General features: G+C 54.2%; 6 protein-coding genes across 6 annotated transcripts; 1 reads left to right on the top strand and 5 right to left on the bottom strand.

Moving 5' to 3' along the window:
• Positions 1 to 203: 203 nt before the first annotated feature.
• Positions 204 to 1,811, bottom strand: PG986_000384 (membrane dipeptidase; the record flags this gene model as incomplete). Its single annotated transcript, XM_066836606.1, has 3 exons — positions 204 to 616; positions 698 to 1,459; positions 1,580 to 1,811. The coding sequence occupies 3 exons, from the start codon at positions 1,809 to 1,811 to the stop codon at positions 204 to 206; spliced, it is 1,407 nt and encodes a 468-aa protein (XP_066705499.1).
• Positions 1,812 to 4,627: 2,816 nt separating this feature from the next.
• PG986_000385 (uncharacterized protein) lies at positions 4,628 to 7,302 on the top strand (the record flags this gene model as incomplete). Its single annotated transcript, XM_066836607.1, has 3 exons — positions 4,628 to 4,673; positions 4,741 to 6,354; positions 6,407 to 7,302. 3 exons carry the CDS (start codon positions 4,628 to 4,630, stop codon positions 7,300 to 7,302), a joined length of 2,556 nt encoding a protein of 851 aa, XP_066705500.1.
• A 1,724-nt stretch (positions 7,303 to 9,026) lies between these two features.
• PG986_000386 (INO80 chromatin remodeling complex Ies1) lies at positions 9,027 to 11,143 on the bottom strand (the record flags this gene model as incomplete). The annotated part of the gene is made up of 2 exons (XM_066836608.1): positions 9,027 to 10,549; positions 10,624 to 11,143. 2 exons carry the CDS (start codon positions 11,141 to 11,143, stop codon positions 9,027 to 9,029), a joined length of 2,043 nt encoding a protein of 680 aa, XP_066705501.1.
• A 1,330-nt stretch (positions 11,144 to 12,473) lies between these two features.
• PG986_000387 (uncharacterized protein) lies at positions 12,474 to 13,609 on the bottom strand (the record flags this gene model as incomplete). The annotated part of the gene is made up of 2 exons (XM_066836609.1): positions 12,474 to 12,654; positions 13,308 to 13,609. 2 exons carry the CDS (start codon positions 13,607 to 13,609, stop codon positions 12,474 to 12,476), a joined length of 483 nt encoding a protein of 160 aa, XP_066705502.1.
• A 2,062-nt stretch (positions 13,610 to 15,671) lies between these two features.
• PG986_000388 (uncharacterized protein) lies at positions 15,672 to 18,218 on the bottom strand (the record flags this gene model as incomplete). The annotated part of the gene is made up of 3 exons (XM_066836610.1): positions 15,672 to 15,718; positions 16,311 to 18,139; positions 18,184 to 18,218. 3 exons carry the CDS (start codon positions 18,216 to 18,218, stop codon positions 15,672 to 15,674), a joined length of 1,911 nt encoding a protein of 636 aa, XP_066705503.1.
• Positions 18,219 to 21,420: 3,202 nt separating this feature from the next.
• Positions 21,421 to 22,075, bottom strand: PG986_000389 (nucleophile aminohydrolase; the record flags this gene model as incomplete). Its single annotated transcript, XM_066836611.1, has 2 exons — positions 21,421 to 21,872; positions 21,979 to 22,075. The coding sequence occupies 2 exons, from the start codon at positions 22,073 to 22,075 to the stop codon at positions 21,421 to 21,423; spliced, it is 549 nt and encodes a 182-aa protein (XP_066705504.1).
• Positions 22,076 to 22,584: the final 509 nt, after the last annotated feature.

Here is a 22,584-nt window from a genome sequence, read left to right on the forward strand (position 1 = left end):
AAAAGGCGCCTTATAAAGACATGAGGACTGAGGTAGTATGCTCCTATGAGTAGCCGGATAGCTAAATGTCTCTCTTGACAATCTAGAACATCATTTGGAAGTACTGCATACATATCGGTTCTAGCAACTCCGAACATCCTAACCACTATCTACCAATACACCTCTGCGTTCAGATTCCAGGTGCCAAATCGATCCTGGGTGCCTCATGCGTCAAACCCATTGATCCACCCCTGCGAAGCAAACTTCAGATTCGGCAGGTCGTCCTCCATGGGCTGCACGCCCTCGCTCTGCATGCGCGCCGCGACGGCCTCGGCGTCGGCCCAGACACGCAGGATGTTGCCGCCGGCGATCTCGGCGACGTCGTCGTCGGAGACGCCGCGGCGCAGCAGCTCGGCGACGAGGTCCGGGTAGGCCGCGACGTCGGGCAGGCCCTCGGGCGTGGACATGATGCCGTCGAAGTCGCTGCCGAGGCCGACGTGGTCGTAGCCGATCAGCTCCCCGATGTAGGTGATGTGGTTGGCGACCTGGGCCAGGGTGGAGTTGGGCGGGTAGTGCGTGGGGATGCCGTTGGAGTTGTTCTCGTCGATGCAGGAGATGAAGTCGGGGGAGAAGTTGACTTAGGAAGGGATGTCAGCATTGGTGGTTATTTTTCTTATCCTACAAGGCACGTTGGGGGCTGCGGCAATATATAACTTACCCATTACAATCGAGTTGGTCTTCTTCACGAGCTTGAGCACGTCATCGGGCACATTACGCGGGTGAGGGCATAGTGCATACGCGGACGAGTGGCTGAACATGATAGGCGCGGCGCTGCCCTCCCACTTCTCGGGTCGTCCGCCAAGGACGTCGAGCATGGTATCCTCGCTGACGTGGCTCAGGTCCACCAGCATGCCGATGCGGTTCATCTCCTTGACCAGGTCGCGGCCAAGGGCCGACACGCCGCCGTGGAAGGGAGGCGCCTTGCCGAACTCGGGGTACTCCCGGATCGCGGCGTCGGCAAAGATGTTGCCGCAGTTGTGCGTCAGCGTGGCGTAGCGAACGCCCAGGGCGTGGAACCGGCGCAGGGTCGCGACGCTGTTGCCGATCTGGTGCAGGCCCTCGATGCCGAGGGGGCTGATGAGCTTGCCCTGCTTGAAGGCCTCGAGCGCCGAGCGCGACGAGATGGCCGGCAGGCCCGAGAAGTCGCGCGGGTAGGCCGCCGTGAGCCGCGTCATCATGTCGATCTGCTGCAGCGTGAACTGCACGATGGGCAGGTAGTTGGCCTCGGAGAAGTCGGTGCCGTTGGCCGGGCACGGCGCATAGACGGACCAGAAGGCGCCGCCGTTCAGGCCGGCGCGCAGGCGCGGCAGGTCCACGTGCATGGGCAGGCCCGTGGTGCTGAAGGGCTTGGTGAAGTTGGGGCTGTAGATGTGGTTGTCATACATGTAGCGGACGAGCAGAGGGAAGTCATCATGGCCATCTGCGGGTCTGTGTTAGTCAAGAAGTCTCGGATTCTGTTACGATGGCACCGTGGCTGTCTATGGTTCATATATCACCGATCATCGGGTCGAAGGAGGGGAAGGAAGAGAGGTAGCAGCACCTATCAATGGCGTCGAGGTCAGGATCTTGCGGACGCGTTCCTCGACGGACTTGGGCCGCATGTGCCCGTAGGCCTTGCATGCCGGATGGTAGGCGCGCGATACGGGATGGAGCAGAGTGCCGAAGCATATCAGAGCTATGAAGAAAGCTGCCAGGGCCCGGGAGTGAGGACGCGGCCGGGTGGGCTGCGGAGCCTCCGACTCGGCATCCTTGTCTGGGACTTTCTCATACATGGGCACTGCACTAGCTCTGTCAGGAGACCCTTATGATTTGGGTAGTTTGGTAGTGATGTAAGTCAATTGTTCTGTTGTTGAAGGATAGATGTTTCATCCGTTTGTAAGCCAAGCTCCGAGGCTACCAAGTCGCGGGAGGCTGCTTATCAGGCAGCTTGCGACGAGCAGGGTCCGCCTGGCCCCCACCTGGCCCCCCAACCCCCGAACGAGCAGGCGCTCAGTGCTGGAGTTGGAGTTTGCCAGGACAGTGGTAAGCTTGGATTACGGCAGCTTGGCTCGACTCTAACCAAACCAGCTGCTTGGTTACGGCTACCATCTCCCGGAACGCGGAACAAACAAACCTGGAGAATTCTGGGTCGCGCGCTCGACGGTTCCCTACCCTCAGAATCCTTAAACAGCCTTTGCAGTTTGGCGGCTGAATCAAATAGGGAAAGCCGCGACGTGAGATTGTCATGATCTAGGAGCACTGCTCCGCAGCTGGACTGCCCCGTGGAGGCACCGCAGGACCGCCAATTTCCGCCATTTGATCCGCTGCCGGTTACCCAGCTCAGCTGTTCGCTACTCCGTCGGTCGCCCGTTATCCCTTTGCTAACAAAACCGTTCATTTCCGACTATGTACCTAAGCGTGGGCTATTTTTGGTACCAATTGGTACTTCAGATCTGGGAGATCTTTCATAATATGCCAGGATAACCTCGAAGCATGCCATGCATTATGCACCTCAGCCAAGTCTCAAGCCATCATGTCAGGCACACTTGAGAGTGAGCAGCTATACCTAGCTATCTATCTCACTGCACTGCACTGCATCTCCATAATCTGACTGGCAACGAACCACACTCCTATCTATATGCATAGGTGCCAGCTCTTCCAAAATCCCGTTGGAATAAACCAGGCTGCAAGTACCGTCTGCTCCATTTACTAACTCCAGAAAGGGGAGAGTACCAGGTTCGTGCTTGTGGCAGCGTACCTGCCAAGCCCCTGAGTCGGCACCCGACAAAGAATACCGGGGGCCGCCTATTTCCCTACCTACCTACCGAACACTCCAACGACCCCAAACCCTGCCGGCTTTCCACTCAGTGCTGCGCTACGACTTGCTTTTTCCCAATGCCAAACTGCATGGACAGCCTGGAATTTCAATGACATCTGACAAAGTCTTGCTTGGCTGGCTGAATGCACCTCATCTGGATTCGAGCGACAAAACAAGCTAGGTTATCAGGTATGTTATGTACCGATTTGTGACGGCCGTCCGTTTGCAAGTGCCAGCGACTCGGGGTAGCATTGGATCGGGTCGTTCACTCACTGCAACCCAGATTGATAGGTGACTGGATCACGGGCCGCCGGCAGTGCCTTATGTACATACGTCATCTCCACAGCATCTCGTCGTCGTCTGGTAGTTACTTAGCTGGCTGTCAGATTATTTAACAGGTTTCATCAGTGTTTAAATGGCAACGAGTCAACTTCTGGCTTCGAGACGCGCCTAAGCAGTGCGTTGGATGGCTGATGTGCAGGAGTCACAGGGAAGTAAAACACAGGGATCTGCCAAGTAAATAAGATGAAACGCCGCCCTCTTCCTTCTGGGGAAAACTTTTTGAGTTCAGGGCTCTCGGCGCCCAAGCCAAAGGAATCGGGCAGGAGGATGGGAACTTGGGAAGGCCCCCTCTCTGGCCTATGGACCACCCATCCTTCCCTATTAAACCTAAGTGCCAAATTTAGGAGGCTTGGACGATCGATCAGTCTGGTGTGTCCTGCCAGCAAGCAGTCGGTCTGTCAGGAGCAGGAGGAGTCCAGGGCTCTCCAGGAGAAAAGAAGACTGTGCCGTGCCACAGTCGCCAGGGTTTCCTTCCAGCTGTTCCGGCCTATCCAGCTTCACCGTGAGTGGCCGTACTGCGGCTGCAACGACATGTGTGTAGGTCTATCGAGAGAACAGGAAATGGATGCTTCCGCAAAAGATCGAGTCTATCGCCATCATTCTATCCATCCATCTGAATTACCTGCATGCGTAGTTTCAGAAGATATGTCCATCAAGAAGAAAAACCTGCCTAACTACAACCGACAGGGGTGCGTCTTTGCGCCGTCCGCCAGTAGAAGCAGCCCTGTCGGCCAATCACGCATCCTCCCGTTGGTGAGGGACTGCTGTAAGCACAGGCCCCGTGAATGCTCAGCCTGCGTTGGCCCTGCGTTGGCCCTGCGCAACATTTAGCGGCAGCCCCGGGCTACTGCAGCACAGAAGGGGCAGGAGTCCATAGGACAGGGCGTTGGCCGAATCGTGAGAGGGAACCTTGGGAAAATTGATTGCAGAAATGGAGACCCTGGCCAGAGGCAGCGCATAACACAGCCTCGTATTCTCAAGATGGTTTAATTTTGGCCGGGCTTCTCTCCATAGAAACCGCCTGGGTTGATTATATTCAAAATATCACACCCCCCCGTGGCTATTTACGTCGTCACGCCCTTTCTCCCCCCTCGGTGCTTCGTGCAGCTTCATTTCTAGAAGTGTCGGTTGTTGTTTGTGTTGGCTAATTTCGTGCCACTCTCTCCTCTCATTCTTTGGGCACCACCACCACCACCACCACCACCACCCAGTCCCTCCAACCTGACGACGCCTGCCTTGCTGCATTCATTCATTGTACCACAGCGCAACTAGTTCAGCCAAGTCCTTTCTTGATTCTTTGTGACTTCCACCTAGCGAAGTTGTGGCACGTTAGCATTCCGACTTCCTTTGGGTGATGCATCGACACCGCCGAAACATAATATCCCTCTGATCTACCTCGTCGCTCTTGTTTCTTTCGATTTTCGCGACGCGCACAACAAAAACGCAACCATGCCGAGTTTCACGGATTCCTTCTGGACGCCAGACTATGCTGCAGGTAAGAAGTCGCCGCATAACCTGAACCCAAACTTCCGGCTCCTGTTACTGACCACCGCTTCCAACAGGACTGGGCGTCTTGTTCGGCAAGCTGCAGCAGGGCGTGGAGGAGGATCGCCAGGTCCTCACCATTGCCCGCATGCGAGCCGAAGCCGAGGAAGCCTACGGTCAGCGACTAGGAGACATTGCGCCTGCCGCCGACAAGATTGCCGGCGGTTTCTCCAAAGACGATGGCGCCAGCGTGCGGAAAGCCTACGATGGCGTGCGGACCGAGATGGAGGATGCCGCCAAGAACCACAAGAAGATCGCCCAGAGCATCCGGGACCTGGTCGTGAACCCTTTCTCGAGGTGGTGCGATGCGCACGAGTCGCGACTTCAGGACTCCCAGGACGAGCTGCAGGCGCGCCTGAAGGCCCACGACCGCCAGGTCGAAGTAGTGAAGAAGCTGCGCAGCAACTACTTCAACAAGTGCCGGCTGGTGGAAGACCTGGAGGAGGAGAACAAGATGGCCTTCCAGGATGCCGAGAACAGCCCTAAGCAGAACATCCCGGAGATCAAGGTCCAAAAGGACGAAGAGAAGGAAGATGAGGACGAGATCTTCGAGATTGGCGACGAGACGTATCAGAAGGAGCAGGTCAAGAAGATCATTGAGCATATGCTTAACACGATCAAAATGGGTGAGACGAAGGTGCCCATCTTGGGAACCTACCAAAACACCTCCGCCGGCTCCGATATTGTCGAGTATCTACAACGCCACATGGATTGTTCAAGTGTCAGCTACGCCGAGCGCATCGGCCAGGACTTGATATCTAATGGATTCTTGCGACTGGTGGGCAACGTCGGCAGCACATTTGCCAACAGCTCTAGACTCTTCTACCAGTGGCGACCCAAGTCTTTCCAGATCTCGGGTGTTCCGGAGAAGAAGGTCCCGGTGTCACGAACCTTCTCGCTGCCCACGTCACAGGATAGTACCGACTCTCCTATTGGCGCCGTAAGCGAGTACCTTCAGGGATGGAACGTTCTCGGTAACTCACACCCCAACGAAACCCCGGCCGAGAAGTTGCGCCGCGAGGCCAGGGAAACCGACGACAAGTACAAGGCTGGCGTGCAGAAGCTGGACGAGATGCGCTGTGACCTCGAAGAGTCCATCTTCGTGCACCTCAAATTCCTCGAGCGATGCGAGTTGGACAGGCTCAAGGCTATCAAGACGGTCGTTCTGGACTTTTCAGGGACGATTGGCAACGTTATCCCCAGCCTGCAGTCGACAGTAGACCGCATGGTGCTTTACCAGGAAACAGTGCAGCCGATGGGCGATCTGCGATACCTGCTTGAGAACTACCGCACGGGCAGCTTTGCTCCAAAGGTTGTTACGTACGAGAACTACTACAACAGAGTTGACGAGCAAACCTTCGGTGTCGACCTCGAGGCACGCGCACGGGCTGATAAGAAGCGCGTGCCCATCATCGTCACCACTCTCCTGACCTACCTGGATCACCACTATCCGGATCTCGAAGGCGATGAGGCGAGAAGGGGCGTATGGCTGATTGAAGTGCCGTTGTCTCAAACGCACAAGCTACGGAACAAGATCAACAATGGCAAGCCCTTCACCCCCGAGGACATTGCCGAGTTTGATGTTCCCACCGTTGCCAACGTCTTGAAACTGTATCTGCTTGAGCTGCCCGGTAAGTCATTGTGCTCTTGCGACTTTCGAACTGCATACTAACTATTGTCTAGACTCGCTGATCTCGTCGCACGTGTACGAGATCGTACGAACAATTTACACAACCCCCGCGGCAGACACCGCAGATGATGCTCGCGTTGGCGTTTTGCAGCAGACTCTTTCACAACTTCGGCTTACCAACATTGCTACCCTGGATGCTTGCATGAACCATTTCACCCGCCTCATTGACCTGACCTCGGCAGACGACCAATACGTCCAAGCACTGGCCGCATCGCTCGCGACATGCATCATTCGACCTCGCACACAGTCGTCTCTGACTATGGAGGAGAAGCACTCTCATCGTCTCGTACGGGACTTGTTCGCGCACAAGACGGCAATCTTCTCGGAACTGAAGCGCATGTCGTCACTCTCCCACTCGGGATCGATCACAGCCCCCAACAACCGTCCACGTGCTATCAGCACAGATGAGAGCAACCGTCGTGCCCACATGGAAGAACGGCAACGCGCCCTACTAGAGAAGGTTGGCACTGCCGGTGACCGTGGCCGCAGCCGTGCCACGAGTCCTGCGCCAAGCCCGCGCCATCGACGTGACCGCAGCACCGGGGGCCCCGAAACCCGCTTCCCTATTCAAACCAGCCCGACATCCAGCAGTGACCGACACGGCCGCTCAAGCATGGCCAGCATGGCCAGCCTAAACGGTACCCTCAAGAGAGACAGTCTGGAAGTCCCAGATAGTGCGGGCTCGGCACCTTCCACTGAGCCGCTCGGAGATGCACCGTCGGAGGAGGGCAGTCAGGGCAGCCCCGTCGACACCAAGCGCAGCAGTCTGAGCAGCCTGGGCCGCAACAGCGTCCGGTTCGAGCGCGGCCGGAGGGTAACGCCGGTGGAGCCGACCGTCGGCGAGGAGAAGCAGGGGGTCACGTTGGTTGACGCGCCCATGGACGATTAGGGATACGACCAAGCCGAATCGCCAGTCATCGAGGAAGCCCAATATGCATTCCAATACCCCTAGAAGAGGAGGAGGGTCCCACTCGGATGAAGGCAACCGCCACAAAGCGAAACGAGTTAACGTTCAGGGAAGAAGCAGGCCTTTTTTTCTTTTAATCAAAAGAAAACGAAAAGGGGGGCCATGCGCAACGTGTGCATGCACACACCACACGCACACATTTTATATCACCACCCACATGTGTTGTACGTATAATAGCTATTGCTAGTAACGATTAGGGAGGATTGGGGGTTTTAGTGGTCAAGCAACGGGGCAACGAGCAATGAGATGAGCTGCTCTTTTGTACTGAATAAAGAAGACGCTTTTACGATGAATCAATCAAATGGACAGACAGACACACTCGGTTTCCAGATCTCTTGTGACTGTGTTACTAACCAGTAAAATCGCTGCCAGCTAGTTGCGGCAGTACTGGCAGCCTTCATAAAGATGCTATTACCCAAGAGTCCTACGCTAGACATCTGCAGCCCCTGGTTTGTAGGAACATGAGAGCCCGTCTCTCCCCCATCGTTGGCATTGGATGCACCCTGGATTCGTTGAAGGCGAAGAACACTACACCGGCGATCTCAGCTCCCAGGAAAAGAGAGAGACCCTCGATGTCCGCCACCTGGGAAGGCATCTACTTTGCATCATATGCGTCGCAAGCCGTCGAACTTACACCACGGCATCTAGACCCAGGCCCGAGACGAAGCTCAAGGAGGGGAGGACCAAAGGCCAAAGGACCCGAGGCCGCCCATGTCCTGTTTGATCAAGAGCTCATTGTAAAAGCTCTGGGTGAAAAGGGGGAGGGGGGCAGGCTGCGAGTACTGCAGATATTGCATTAGGAGGGGAGCGGGCATAGTGCCATTACCTTCAACGACACTCGTCAGGCAGACGATAGGGAAGTGTGTTTCGGGGATCAAGACTTTTTTGGTTTTTGCCCGCGAGACACATTGGTTCCAGCAGATTCGCCACAGAGTCGAGATGAAGAGAAGCACCCTGGGTTGAGTCGAGGGTCGTGTATGTATACAGGTAGAGATCGGCGATCGATCAACCATCCGGCCAGGTTTCTTACGCATCATTACCATCGTCTTTTGTATCCCACATTGATAGCACAGTATATTTCTTCATGTCACATCGGTCCAAGGGCGAGAAAGCCCCAAAGTAACGTAGCAAGTAGGCGCTCATATTAGTTGAATCGGGCTGGCAGCAGGTAGACGGCGACGACTATCTTTTCGCCTCGTCTACCCGTGTACCACCACCCCACCCTCCATCCAGTCTATCGGTATTCCCCTTTTTGGGGCATAGCATATTCATACAGTAACAAGCTGAAGAAAAAAGGGCTGAAAAAAGAAAAACCGCCGAAACGCCAAACGCCCCCCGGCTCTTTTAGTCCCTGGCGAGAACAGCCCCCTTTCCTCTCGCAAAGGTCGCATGTCTCCTGATACAATGAGTGACAATGAAACGACGCACGTCTGATACAGCCGCGTCTTAGTCTCGTACCGGCTCGCCCTCCATACAACCCCAGATCATGTTGGCTGCGGACCCGTATCTCACCAGAAGTGAGCCAACCACACAAGATAACAAACACTGTGGATCATATATACCACCAATGTGTCGTCGCATCAAGCGATAATATGATTTGGAGCGAGAAATAGCCTCGCAGATGTTGGCAGTGGAAGACCTACCCACTAGCCTTCAGAATCCGTGTCGTCATCTGCCAGGCCCAGCAAAGTCTTGTCCACATCGTCAAGCTCTTCGTCATCGTCATCGTCCTTGCCGCCATCGCCCTCCTCGGCGCCACTAGCAAGGCCGAGGAGCTCCTTATCCATGTCGTCAAGGTCGTCCGCGTCTTCCATGGTGACGTCGCCATTAGCGGTGCCGTTCGTACGGGACTTCCCTTTCTCGCCAAACTCGGCTCTTTCGCTTCCTTCGGCATACTCCCCATTCATGTCCGGCGTGCCCCCAATGGCCGCGCGGTGCATTCGGAGGGGGCGCACCGCACCACGGTTGAAGTATTCGGGCGCTTCCCATCGCGAAAGGCGCCGGCCTGCGCGTCGGAAAGCTGAAACGTGGGACACAAACTCCTCGCCGAAATCGTCCGGCTCGGATGTGAGTTGAATGAGACCACCAAAGCCCCGACCGCGGAACGGTACAGATTTGTCCATGGCGTATCTGAATTCTTCCTCGTCGCTATCCATAAATGGATCCGGCATGGTCTCGATGCGATGTATTGCGCGAATGATACCGCCCTCTTGCCTGCGAACCTTGCGAGCCTTGTGATGGGCCTTTCTGATTCCCCGGTCCAGGATGTACTCGACGCGCTGGTTCCGGTTGTGCTCCACGGCAAGTTGATGAGCAGTAGGCGGCCGCGGCTTGCGTGGCACTACACCGTCGAGCGCTCCAGATCCGGGCGCGGCGGGAGAGGAAGCATCGTAGATCTGGTACTTAAGAGATCCTGTTCCTCGCCTGCTGGCACCAGCGCCGGTCAGATGACGGGCGAGTGCCCTTGGGGGCGGAGTCGATCTCGTACTGTCGAGGTCGGACTCATGCTTGGAGGGTCGGATCCGTGGCAGTATTGCAGCAGAAGTCCCATCGTCGATAAGCTTGCCTCTTGCTACAGAGCGTTTGCTTGGCTGGTGATCTTGGGCATACTGAGCATCGGCAGCGATGATCTTGGCTCGATGGGCCTGTTTCTCGCGGCCAAAGTCGATTTCTGTCTGGGGGTCAATGTTCTCCTGGTCTTCCTCTTCGGGTGTCATGGGGGCCATCTTAGGCACCCCTTGATTGGACAGATCCGAGTCGTACACCACGCCAGCACCAAATGGGTTCTCATCACATCCTTCTTCCGTGAAATCTGATTCTAGGTAGAACCACATGAGCCACAGGAAAGCGTTGGCACGAGAGTAACTAGTGAAGTTGGTCTTCATAATCAAGTCGTGAAATTCGCCACCACTCGGGAAGTGCAGCTCGGCAATGTGTTGTGCCTGCTGGCAGATGAGAAATATCAAGTTGACCGGGTTTGTGCGTGGGAGGTCGAGGTCCTTAAACTCGTTCAGATTGTGAGGCTCGGGTCTGTCTTCGGCAGCACCCTTGAGGATAGACTTCAGGCGAGGAGCATCCTGCAGTTGTTTGTACGCAGTGGCGTCCTGATAGGCCTGGAGAGAGGGAATGGCATGGTAGGTGCGAAGCTGGGCTCGCATCTCCGGGAAGACTGGCAGTAGACAGATGTTAGTATACGATTGCAAGTAGGAAGTCGAGGGCAAGGAGACGACAAGGGCGACGTACAGTTCAAGGTGGTATTCATACGACCAACGTTGACCAATAGACAGACCATAGCCATGCTTTTCGCGGCCTCCCGATCACTAAGCAGTTTGTCGCGAAGAACTTTGCTGGTCTTGCTGCTCCTAGCCATTGTGTCAATATACAAGTCGGCAAAGGTCTGTTTCTCAGTCTGGGTAAGGTCGTAACTGTTGGTGAAGACCTTGCGCTCATTGTCGAAGACGGCGCGGAGGAAGTCGTATTGGATGTCCTTGCGCCATAGTGGCTCGCCATCCTCCTTCTTGAGGTGTCGGATCTTGCCGATGGTCTGTAGGCCGGCATCGCGAGCGGCGCCGGCGGCATTGGACTGGGACTTGCGCGGCCTGGCCGTCTTGGCGGGACGAGTCATGGTGTCGACGATGCTCGTGTCTGCTACGGTGGTGTTGTTGTCTTCGCTGTCGTACCGGGGTTTGGAGAAGCGGTAGCGACCAGGACTGCTCGCCCGAGACGAGGCGGGACTTTGGTCGCCATTCTCGCTGGCGTCCATGGCGGGCGGATGCCTATTGACGGCAGAACTGTTTGCGTGACGGGGTGTGGGTGGTTTGCATTCACTGGAATGTTGGCAGCAAATGGAGCTAAACTAAGCTCAGTCGAGGGAATGGGACGATGAGTTCCGACAGGTATCGTGGGATGCGTTGTTGACCATGCATTGATTTAATGACGTGACATTGCGGGAAATGAAGAGAAAGGACGATGAGGTAGGGAGAAGAAGAAAAAACACGAAACAAGGAAATAAAATGATCGAGATGGATGGGTGGGAAAATTGCGCCCTCGCCCAATCCGTTGGTGGGAAGTTTGATGCTTATGTATTCAATATTAGTCTCAGGCTGGCTCTGCTGCTCAGGACCTCAGAAACCTCAGAAACCTCAGGACCTCAGGACCTCAGGACCTCAGAAACCTCAGCGCATCACGACCGACAGAACGCGCCAGCCGGGGGAGCGTAGCGTGGGAGCATGGGAGCATGGGAGCGTCAAACTGGATTCGCTGCGCTGCGCTACGCTGAGGTGAGTACCAGAAGTACCTAGCTCGCGATGCACTCACTCTACCTACTAAAAACCATGGAGCTTGAGCCACAACTCACCTTATGTACTTAGCCCAGCCACCCAGCTTCAATCGTCGAAGCGGTCGGTCTGTGGCACAGGCCGTCTTCTGTCTCTTGTCTTTTTGGCCTGCACAGTCACGGACAATTAATTGCCTGAGGACTTGCACGTATTGACATATCGTATTGTTGATTATTCTGGCCTCATCATAACACGCCTCTCCCGCCTCACACGGTCTAGTGTTGCTACCCAGGTATAAAACTAATGGGCGGCTTTAAAAATTCTAGAAATTTGAGGTTCAACTTTCTTCCGAAAAGAAGAATATGATATTGATATATAGATTTTGTATTCTTCTAAAATACAAAACCCTCGTTGTTTTTGCGTCATCATGTTTAGAAATCATGCTTCGTTTTGCGGTAAGCGCATTTTGGTCACCCGCCCGAAGGCTCCAAGGTTAATGGATGGGTGGTCTCCTTCGCGATCAGACCTTGAGCGGCTTTGATGGTCGTCACAGCCGCAGCAGTGGACCACATTGAGAAGCCGTCTCAGTGACCTATGGGACCATGCCATTGCTCTGGTTCTGAACAGAACGAGTTGGCCGCGGGAAGGGACTACGCTTGCGTCTTCCATGCCGCCCATGCCTCGTACGGCCCAACCCCTGTGCTGAAGTGTCTCCTAGTATAGAACTAACGACGATACTGAAGCTGCGGGCTAGCGGTCTTTTGTTAGTCTCGCTCTTTCCGAGTATGGGCACTTCTTGGTGGAGGTCAACATCACCTACTGGCCAAGTGGAAGCTGGTGAGATTCCCTTGCTCCGAAGGCGGCCTGGCCTGCGTGGAACCACCGTTCAGTCTCGGGCCCGAGGACATGCGAGTTGTGCGAGTCCTGGCCGTCGCTCGAACGGAGGCCGAAACGGCCAAGACCCACCTGCGCGCGTCGGCTGCGCCATACGAACCGTCTGTGAGCTGTTTCCATCACGGCATGCTGCGGCGGAGCTGGCGTAGGCTCGACGTCACCCCCTAATCGTCGCCAGACAATGTCGGTTTGCGGGGGAGGGAAGCAGAACGAGGTGAGACAGGAAGACTATTGCTATATGACAGTCGCAAGAGGCGACAAACACACCATCTGGGCGTGCGTTAGTTGCCAGTTTGGGAAGCACCAGCACAGTTGTTCCGACGCGAGCGAGTTAGATAAGTGGCCGATGACAAGTTGCCCGACAGGCCCACCACGGCCATCAGATATCTTGGCCGGTTTCTTGGGTTTCAAAAGCACACACACTTGGCCCCTCAGATCTGCAACTGGGAATAGGATAGTACCCAGCGGACAAGAACTCAAAAAGCCCATTGAAACCAGCTCGACTGTCTCATGTCAGGGGGGCGGACGAGAAAGGGCGGGCGGAGGGAGACCTCGAGGCCGCTTCTTTAAGACGACTCGTGGACCCAAAATGCATGACTGGCCAATAACCACACAAAGTCCTCCCAACTGTCGAAAACACCCCCCGTTCGACAATACTCCCGCAATAGTATTTTCTTTTTCGGACTTACACCACTGGGGACCCAATGAGTACACTCTCCGCCGACGGGTCGACCGTTGTGCTGTCGGTGTACTTACCGGGGGAGGAGACCGTCACCACCACCGCTACTGCCACCACCACCCAGTACCTCCCGACCAATACCGCCACCTCCTACATCACCACCACCAAGACAGTCTCGAACGGGCGCCCTCCGTGTTCCACCGCAACTACTTCCAGTGCTAGCGCCACCGTGACCCCCAGTAACGGAGTAGAAAGGAACACCGACTCCGCAGAAGACGATCTTGACGTCCCAGCACCGCTGCAACCACCGACGGCTCAGTCGGCAAACCCAGCTGTGATTGGTGGAGTTACGGGAACCTTTGGTAAGCACCATCAGCATGACAATATTCTTTCTACTGTCTGTTGAGTCCAGCCAGGCTGATGGTGTTCTCTCCTCCAGCGGGCCTGGCAGTTATAGGCATCCTCATATTCATCATGCTTCGGCGGAGGAAGCGGAGGACCGTAATAGACGACGAGTGCATCCGCACTCGCATGTACGAAATACCGGCATACGAACGGAGGTTTTCCGTTATCTTAGACTCCAGATGAAGAAGAAGAGAGGGAATTGAAATAGGAAAGAGAAAAGGAAAACATACAGCCCCTAATCATGTACAAGCAAGCGAGATTACTACTACATTATGCCGTTGGTACGGTTTAGACAGCGAGAACCTGATTTACCTATTACTAGATTTTAGACACATTGAAAACCAATCACCCCATTACATTTCTGACTTGACCTTCTTCGAGGTGCTTGTCCAACAGAGTAACACAGTGACATGACCACTTGGCTCGTGCTTGATCCGTCAACTCGATCCGAAAGACTGGTATCCAAAGGACTTGCATATATAGGTATTCATGGCCATCACGCTGGAAGCCAGCATATGATGAGATAGGTCCGATTCCTATCAGCGCTATGGGTATTCATTGTATGTATTCATCTCACGCCTCTCTTCTTCGTCCTATCTGGTATCCATGCACCAACCTAGAGCCGACACCAGCCTATTTCGTTTTCCCCTTTCGAGGACTCGCCCCTTTGCGGGTGGGCCTCCTGACTTGCGACGTGTCAGAGCTCTGGCAAAAAAGAAACAACAACCGCAAAGTAAAGTTAACGCTCATCCACCGATCCGCCCGCTCGTGGAAATATACTCCCGGATTGGGGTACTTGGCCAGATAGTGAGTTCGGACGAGGAAGGGAGGGGTATTGGTGTCAAGCCAGGCAGCCCGTCAAGGTTTGGCTCCGAGGCGGCCAGATCCCGGGGAAGGCTATCTTACCGAAGATGTTGGAGTGCAGATCCCGGTTTACTAATTGCTCCTTCTCCTTTGAAACCCTCGGGGATGAGCTTAATCTGACACCTGGTCTGGTCGGTAAATTAACATGCTCCTTCTTCATCAGATCGCCACTTCAGAGCTGGCTGGCACTGCACGAGTTGGGAGTAAAGAGTATCGGACTTGGAAGCCTGTATAAGACCAGCAAGGATACGCTCGTGTGCCCAAATTGCAGAGAGCTGCAAACGAGGTCTGACTGCGTACGTGCAAGAACTGTAATACTCCGACGGGAGAGGAAGGTGAGTGGATTGGAAAGGCGGCTTCAACTGAAGACGATTCAAGAACGTGTTTGGAGATTTCCAAAACCACCTGTTCTGTAACAGCGACTCAGGAACGACTCGCAGCTACAGCATTACACATCATAGACTGACAGGCTGATGATAGCCATTGGCAACGTTGCTCGCCGCGATCTCCTTTGCTGGGCAGGCAGCCAAGCTTCCAGGCAGTCTTACACTTACATAGACTGTGTTGCCTGCTACATCTGTTGCCGTTAGCAGTTCATCTGCCTATATCACCACATTCACACACACACATGCCATGGGACAAAATAGATTATGAAGCAACGTTTCTTTTTTTTTATTTGGGAGTTCTCAGTCCATTCATGATGAGCCTTTCCTTTGGACCACCACGACGTAAAAACCGAAAGGGTTGAAGAACGTCTCAGACGGCATCTGCAAAGTGACACTGCCATCCGTTTGCCAGTATCGTTGCCTGGGCAGGTTGGACTCTAGCCTGTTCCATATGCTGCTGCTGTATCGAAAGAGCAGGTTCCCTAAACTCTGACCTGCCTAATCGTCCCGAGATACTTCAACGATTGACAAAGAATCCAGGAAAGAGGTCCGAATCCACATGCCCTGCTCACCGAGACGCCGTTTTTTTTGTTGTTCATGAATCCATTATTCTCGACCTCCGTCGAAATTACCATTTCTATCATCATGAGCCCTCTAAAGGTCCCCTCGCCGTGGCGTTGCTCGCTTTTTCGAGCCTGCCTGGCAAAGAACCGAGAAATCCACTTTTGTCTATGAATATGCCATCGCACAAAATCAACTGCCAAGCAGCAGAGCATAAATCCCCTTCTATGTGAGAATGCCAAGGACGATCTCCATTCTCGTAAAGCCCTCCTCTACGAAGGTGAAAGCAGGTCGCAAATGCGTCGATTGGACCGGGTGTCCAGGATCATCTGCCCTCAGATGTCCCCAGACCGACCCAGTCTCGGTGGTGAAGGCACGTGTTTGTCCTTCCAAAGTCTTTCTGATGCAGCTGCTCGCAAGTCGCCCGCTGAGGGGACTTCTATGGGTATCATAAATTGCGTATGCAGCCGTAAAAAGACAAATGCCGTATCATGTGCCAGAGTCCTATGTCATGGGACTCTACCCTGCCAGTCCTCAACGGAGGCTGAATATCAAGTCCGCCGGGAGAAGGATTTATGCCTCGCAAAATTTGGTGAAGAAAATGCCAATGGTGAAGCGTCAACGCAAAACAAATGTAAAACATGAGAAAGTGTATGTGCCGCGGGAAAAAGTAGGGCGCCCAATCCTGTTGCGACAGGAAATCCCCATTGAAGCATGTGGGGATCGGGAAAGGACGTCGGGTAGGTGGATATTTACCACCAAGAGGCCTGGCCAGGTCCGCTGGGGTTGCCGTAGCCGCCGCCGCCATAGCCACCACCTCCGTAGCCACCGCCGCCACCACCGTAGCCGCCGCTGGGGGGCCACCGAAGCCGCCACCACCACTGAAGTTGCCTCCCTGAGGGGGGCCGTTGAAGCCGCCGCCAAAGCCGCCGCCGCCGCCGTTGTTGAACTTGCGGAAATCGCTGTTGGCTCCACGGCCACGACCACCGCCGCCACCGCGGCCACGGCCACGACCGCCACCTCCGAAGGAGCTCTCACGAGCGATGGTCTCGAGGAAGGCGGGAACCTCCTGGTTGGCCTCCTTCAGAAGGTCGATAAGTTCGCGCACAACACCTCGGTTGCCACGGTTGAAGAAGGCAGTTGAGTGACCAGTGTTACCAGCACGACCAGTACGACCGATTCGGTGAACGTAGTCGTCAATGTCGGTGGGAAGATCGTAGTTGACAACGTGGGTGACGTTAGGGATATCGAGACCACGAGCAGCAACAGCAGTGGCAACGAGAATGGGGCATCGCGCATTGCGGAACATCTCCAAGGCCCGCTCACGCTCGCGCTGGGTGCGGTCACCGTGAATGGATGTCGCGGGGAAGTTTTGGTTGATGAGGAAATCAGACAGGGAGTCGGCCATACGCTTCGTCTCGACGAAGATCAGGGTCAAACCAGCACCGTGGGTGTGGAGAATGTCGAGGAGAACAGAGCGCTTGTCGATGTCTTCGACGTACTCAACCTTCTGGGTAATGTTCTCGGAGGTGGAACCGACACGACCGACAGACAGGAAGATGTAGTCCTTCAAGAAGTCGCGAGCGAGCATCTGGATGTCACGGGGGAAGGTGGCCGAAAACATGAGGGTCTGACGAGCATCAACGCCGGGCATATCCTCGCCCTCAACGATTCGGCGAATCTGAGGCTCGAAACCCATGTCCAACATGCGATCAGCCTCATCCAGGACCAGGTACTTGATGTTCACAAGCGAGATACGACCTCGCTCGATGAGATCGACAAGACGACCAGGGGTGGCGACCAAAAGATCGCAACCGCGCTCGATCTGGCGGAGTTGCGAGCCGATATCGGCACCACCGTAAACGACGCAGGGGCGTACCCAAGATCGGTAGGCGAACTTACGAGATTCCTCGTAGATTTGCGAGACCAACTCGCGAGTGGGCGCGAGGATCAGAGATGTGGGGTATGCCTTGCGCTGGCGTCCAAAGCCGCCACCAGCAGCGGGAGCAGGCGAGGGTCCGGTCTGGAACGCCTGTGACAGAATGGGGAAAAGGAAACCACCAGTCTTTCCGGAACCAGTCTGGGCGCAAGCCATCAAGTCTCTGCCTCCCATCACGATAGGAATAGAGTACTTCTGGACAGGGGTGGGGACGTTGTAGCGGGCAAGCTTGATGTTTTGGATCAAGTGGTCATCCAGAGGGGGGTTTGTGAACTGGGTGACAGCCTCGGGGACATCGTGACCGGAAGCCTCGACAGGGATGTCATCATACTTCTCGAAGTTGATACCAGTATGCTGCTTAGAGGGGTCCTCGGGAGTACCGAAGAGTTCACGCTCGACACGAGGGTTGACGGGACCAGCAATATGCTTTCCGTCGCGCCACTGACCATCGCCAGAGCCACGAGCGTAGGCGCCGCCGCCGCCACCGCCGGAGGCATTGGGGTTGCCATAGCCGTTACGGTCAAAGCCGCCACCTCCGCGGTTATTGTAGTTGCCTCGCGGTTGGTGAGGTGCTTGCTGAGGGGGAGGAAAGTCATTGGGACCCGGGCCGCCGGGGAGAGGGTTAGCGCCAGCCCAACCAGGAGCAGGACGGGCATCGAAGCTTTGGTTACTGTTGAGATGAGGAGTGTTAGCAAAAGTTCTCGAGTTCGTCGCGGAAAAGGAGGCAGTCGGAGAAGCAGGTCCGACAGGATATCTAGGATTGCCGTGTAGGAAAAATATGAAGGGAGTGTGACTTACCCTGCCCAAGCGCTGTTGTTCAGGCCGCCGTTCATGGCGGGACCAGGGGGCCAGCCGGGGGGCCACCACCACCACCGCCCATCTTACCGCGCATGTGAGGTGGGATGTAAGAGCGAGGTCCATTCTGTTGCTCGCTGAGGCTCAGGCCGCCCATGTTGATTTGATCAGCCATATTGAATGACGAAGGGACGAATGAAATCGTGAAGGTTGATGTCGTTGATTGACCAGTGTTTCTCGTGTCCAGCCGATTACGTTATCTCTGATGGAAAGAACGAGAGGGTGGGATGAAAAACAATGTTGAACTTCTCGACCGGTCGGCGATGAGAAGACAAAAAAGATCGTGGAATGGGAGGTGAATGAGGAAAAGCCTGGTGGTCGCTCTTCTCAGACGGAAAAAATGATTATGTAGGATGTGTGAAAAGCCTGTCTACTTGGGAAGGCTGCCGGTAAATCACACGTCTATTGATGCAAGTCTTCAAGCTCCTTCGAAAAGAAAACGAAATCTTTTGCAAAGGAAGGAGAAAACAACGATGACCAAACGCAGACTGCAAGTTTGTATGTGAGAATCTTCTTCTCTCTCTCGTCCTGGGTGGGAAGAGGGAAAAAGGAAAAAAAGAGGTTGATAGAGGGTGGTTGTGGGATGGGAAGAATGGGTCAGGCAGGGGAGGTTTTGGGAGGTTTTAGTTGAATGGGGAGTGGGTGGCCTGGAAAAAAAATTTAGTCTGGAGATCCAATGGTGGCAGAGGTAAGCGGCATGTACTTTATGTATCAGCGTTTGCAAGTACACCACCTACCTGTTGACCCAAGTCTGCATGTACCAGGTGACATTCACTTGCTAACGAGAGGGAGAAAAAAGTCAAGCGCAGTAGGGGCCTGGAATCTGTAAAGCGTCTTCAAAAAAAAAAAAAAAAACACCGTCTAGTGCTTTGCTATCTCCGTGGGTTGCTGCTTGCCATCCGCTACTATCTGGCATACATACATGACATGACTCCCAGCACCCGCAAGACTGGAGGTTGGCTGGTTGCGTTAGGATGTCTGTAGGTGGTTCGTCGTAACCCAGGTGCGGTGCGAGAGTATTGTCTCTCTCAGGGTCTGTACTTGATTAAGGTACCTGCTCTACCATTGAAGTACAAGGGGAGGCGACAGACTGGCTGCATTGCGTCGTTGGTCACCCCTCTGCCCCTCCACCTGGCATCCGTTGAAGTGCACCCCTATGATATCAGGACACCACTGCAGACCAGACCTACACGTACTTCTCCCTTCCTGCCTTCATCCTGGTACTGTCTACCTTAAGCATCTGAAGTCCAGCATTCGCACACTGTTCCCATCCCAAATACTTTCATCTTCTCCTTTCTCTGATCTCGGAGGATGAAATCTCTCCTGTAAACGTGTGTTCTGCTGTTTGTACAATTGCCGATGCCTAACAGGCAGAGCTTGCTGGTTTCTTTTTAAGGCAGTGGAGCACCGCATCTGTACATGCAGCTCAACCATCCTCCGAAAGGCTGGAGAGCAATTATTAGTTGGGCGACGGCATGGGCAAATTTTTCTTCTCGAGTCGTTTAGAGGTATGTCGGGTGGCAACAACAAGGGACCGATGGCCGTATTGCGTAGGTACATACGGTAGCTTGGGTTGGCTGGTATCGAGGTGGCAGTCAGTTCGGGATAGACAGGCTGAACTGATAACTCTTTCCCCAGAGTTTCTGGACAAATTCCACTTTCAGCACGCTTCCGCAGAGAGACATGAGTAATGCCTGGGCTTGGATACCCTTAGTTGCCTACTGCCTACATAGCGATGCTTCAATACTTACTTACCTACATCTGACATATCGGAATGCCCGCCTCGCGATGTAAGTAAATGAAATGCCGGCTTCGATTCCACGGCTATCTACAGTGCGATCCAGCCCTAGGATGCTGTGTACCGACCTAATGGCCCTAAAGTCGCAGCACTCAGGTGTCAGCTATGAATACTAGAGCCTGGTATCCCGGTCTGTTTGCTGGGGGGACTGAGTTGCAGTCTCAGCTACTTCCAGTGTCAGAGACCCTTGACTCCGTCATCTGTTGACGCACAGCGGGCCCTCTATCGCCACTTCGCCAGCTCATCTCAACCCTCTGAGGGGGCTCGGCCACACCCTTTCGGACACTTCCCCGGGCGGGCACAGTTTCGATGGAAGTGAATATAGAATTTCCCCCAAACCGCTGCTTGAGCCCCAGGTGCCAGGTATGTACCAATACGGCATCTGGAAAAACTAATAACAAGATCCTCTGTACTCTCCCACCAGTTCTCCCACCCGTCTGTCTGCCATGGATGAAATGGCTGTTAGGATAATGTCTCCCAACTTTACGCTTACCAGCTCTACTTCTTCACTATACTACACTATATAGAAAAAGTGTCGCTTTGCCATTTTGATAGATATTCACCGCCCTACGAACCACAAACAAAAGTAGTCAAAAACATTACCATGATGTCGCTTTAGAGACTGCTAGTGAGGTCGACAGGGGCGAGAAGGTACCACGTCGTAGGGGTAATTTTACCTTCCCTTGTCAAGTACCAAAGCTAGTTATCGCTCAAGTCACAATCGAATTGAAGAGGTATCCTTCCTTTTGGGTATATCGCCACCTGTACTGCCGCTACCAAACGATATTTAGTTACCTGGCAGGGGGAGGTAAATTTATGCCTGCAACGTAGTACATACACCGCTCGCTCTGGCCGGTTTGAACGCCATGCCACCAACTGACAAGAGCTGGGTCACCACCTTGCCGAGTCAAGTGTTGGTCTCTTTAAGTAAACTGGGTCCCTCTAGGCCAAACCCAAATACATCTATCGGAATACTTGTCGAACAAAGATATCGAGGAGGAATGTGTACGGAAAAGGACCAACTGAAAACAACTTCATCTAGGCGTTGTTTAAGCATCATTGTTAAGCGTATGCAAGATGTGGCAATTTTCTCCAGCCAAAACAGGATGGTCCCTGTGCAGCATTTTGATGCTTGTCGCGCACACTACTGCCCCGTATGGGATTCCTGAATTCGGATGTATCCAAGATAGAATGCCGGGACAACTGCACAGAGCGTTCCTTGACTTGGATTATTCGGTAAACATCGTGGATTATCAGTCATGAGTGCTTTCGCATACGGATATAAACCCGCCCTGGTACTTCTAGATAGTATACACACTCACAAGGCCTTGGCCTTCCCTTGCGCTTTATCATTGGCTGACATAACATCAAGAGGCTTCCTCTTAAGCACTCTTGACAATCTTGTCATCATTGAACTCAATGTCCACTATGCCGTTCTTCGTAATTGCCTTGACCGTCATACCCTTGAAGTCGATCGGCATGCGTCTCTTCAGCTCGTCTGTGCACTTCTCCAGCAGCTTGATTCCCTCTCCCAAGCTGATATCGGGATGGTGGTGCTTGTCGAGGATCGAGAGGCAGTAGTATTGAGCGTAACCGTGGGCCGCATAGGGAACGGGGGCTAACGAAGCAAGGTAGTCGAGCCAGAACAGCTTGGGCTTTTGGGTAATGGGGTCAACGCCTCCCAACAGAAGGTTGACGTTGTAGGGTTTTCGTGAACGCAGACTCGATGCCAGCTCGCCGCGGACGTAGTGTGCCAGCGCTGTTGGTGACAGCTCAGACTCGTTCCGCATCGAGTACAGCTGGGCATTCGCTTGAATGTATTCCGTGAATTGGACTGGAAATTACCCGGTCAGTAAGACACAACAAACTTCCAGAAGCTCTCGCTCCCAAACCATCGCCAGTGCGGGCCATGCCTGTGCCCGCCGGGGACATTTACGTACTTGTGTCGCCCGCTTCTCCAGAGAATGCTATCAAGGTGGACTTGTTCAGCGCTCTTGTCTTGTCGTCGGCGGCCTTGATGATGGTGGGCCCTCGCATCGTAGCTTTAGAAGCTGCAATCAAAGTGAAGTCCTTGCCCGTAATTCCTAGGAGCACCTCCCTGTGAGATAGGCGGCTGGTTAGCTTGCTGCTACGTTGCTGGAGCTCAAGACAAGTCCGGGGGAGAGAAGAGACCTACATGTTGGGCGAGTGTGCAGGGTGTTACTGAGTAGAAGGAACTTGTGGTACGAGACGCCTTGTTTTTGGCGATGCTTTGCAGTTGAAAGCTCTCAGGTCTATGGGCGTCAACTGGGTAGGTCTTCTAGCTGTCGCAAGGCCGATGATGGATGCAATCACACACACACAGACGCGCAGTCAAGCTACAGCCTGGTTCAGTTAGACTAAGGCCGGCCCACCCTTACGTTGCACCTGAGTTGCTGCTTGCTGCTGCTGCTGTTGCTGCTGCTGCTGCTGGGATAAGCCTGAGCCTTCGGTTCAGCCGCAATTGGGTTCCAGACAGGTTCGGAGGGTCGGGGATTGAGCCACGTCGGCGGGGACATCGATAAGAT

Source organism: Apiospora aurea (assembly GCF_038362705.1).
Source record: "Apiospora aurea strain CBS 24483 chromosome Unknown utg000001l_segment0_segment0, whole genome shotgun sequence".
Classification (NCBI taxonomy): domain Eukaryota; kingdom Fungi; phylum Ascomycota; class Sordariomycetes; order Amphisphaeriales; family Apiosporaceae; genus Apiospora; species Apiospora aurea.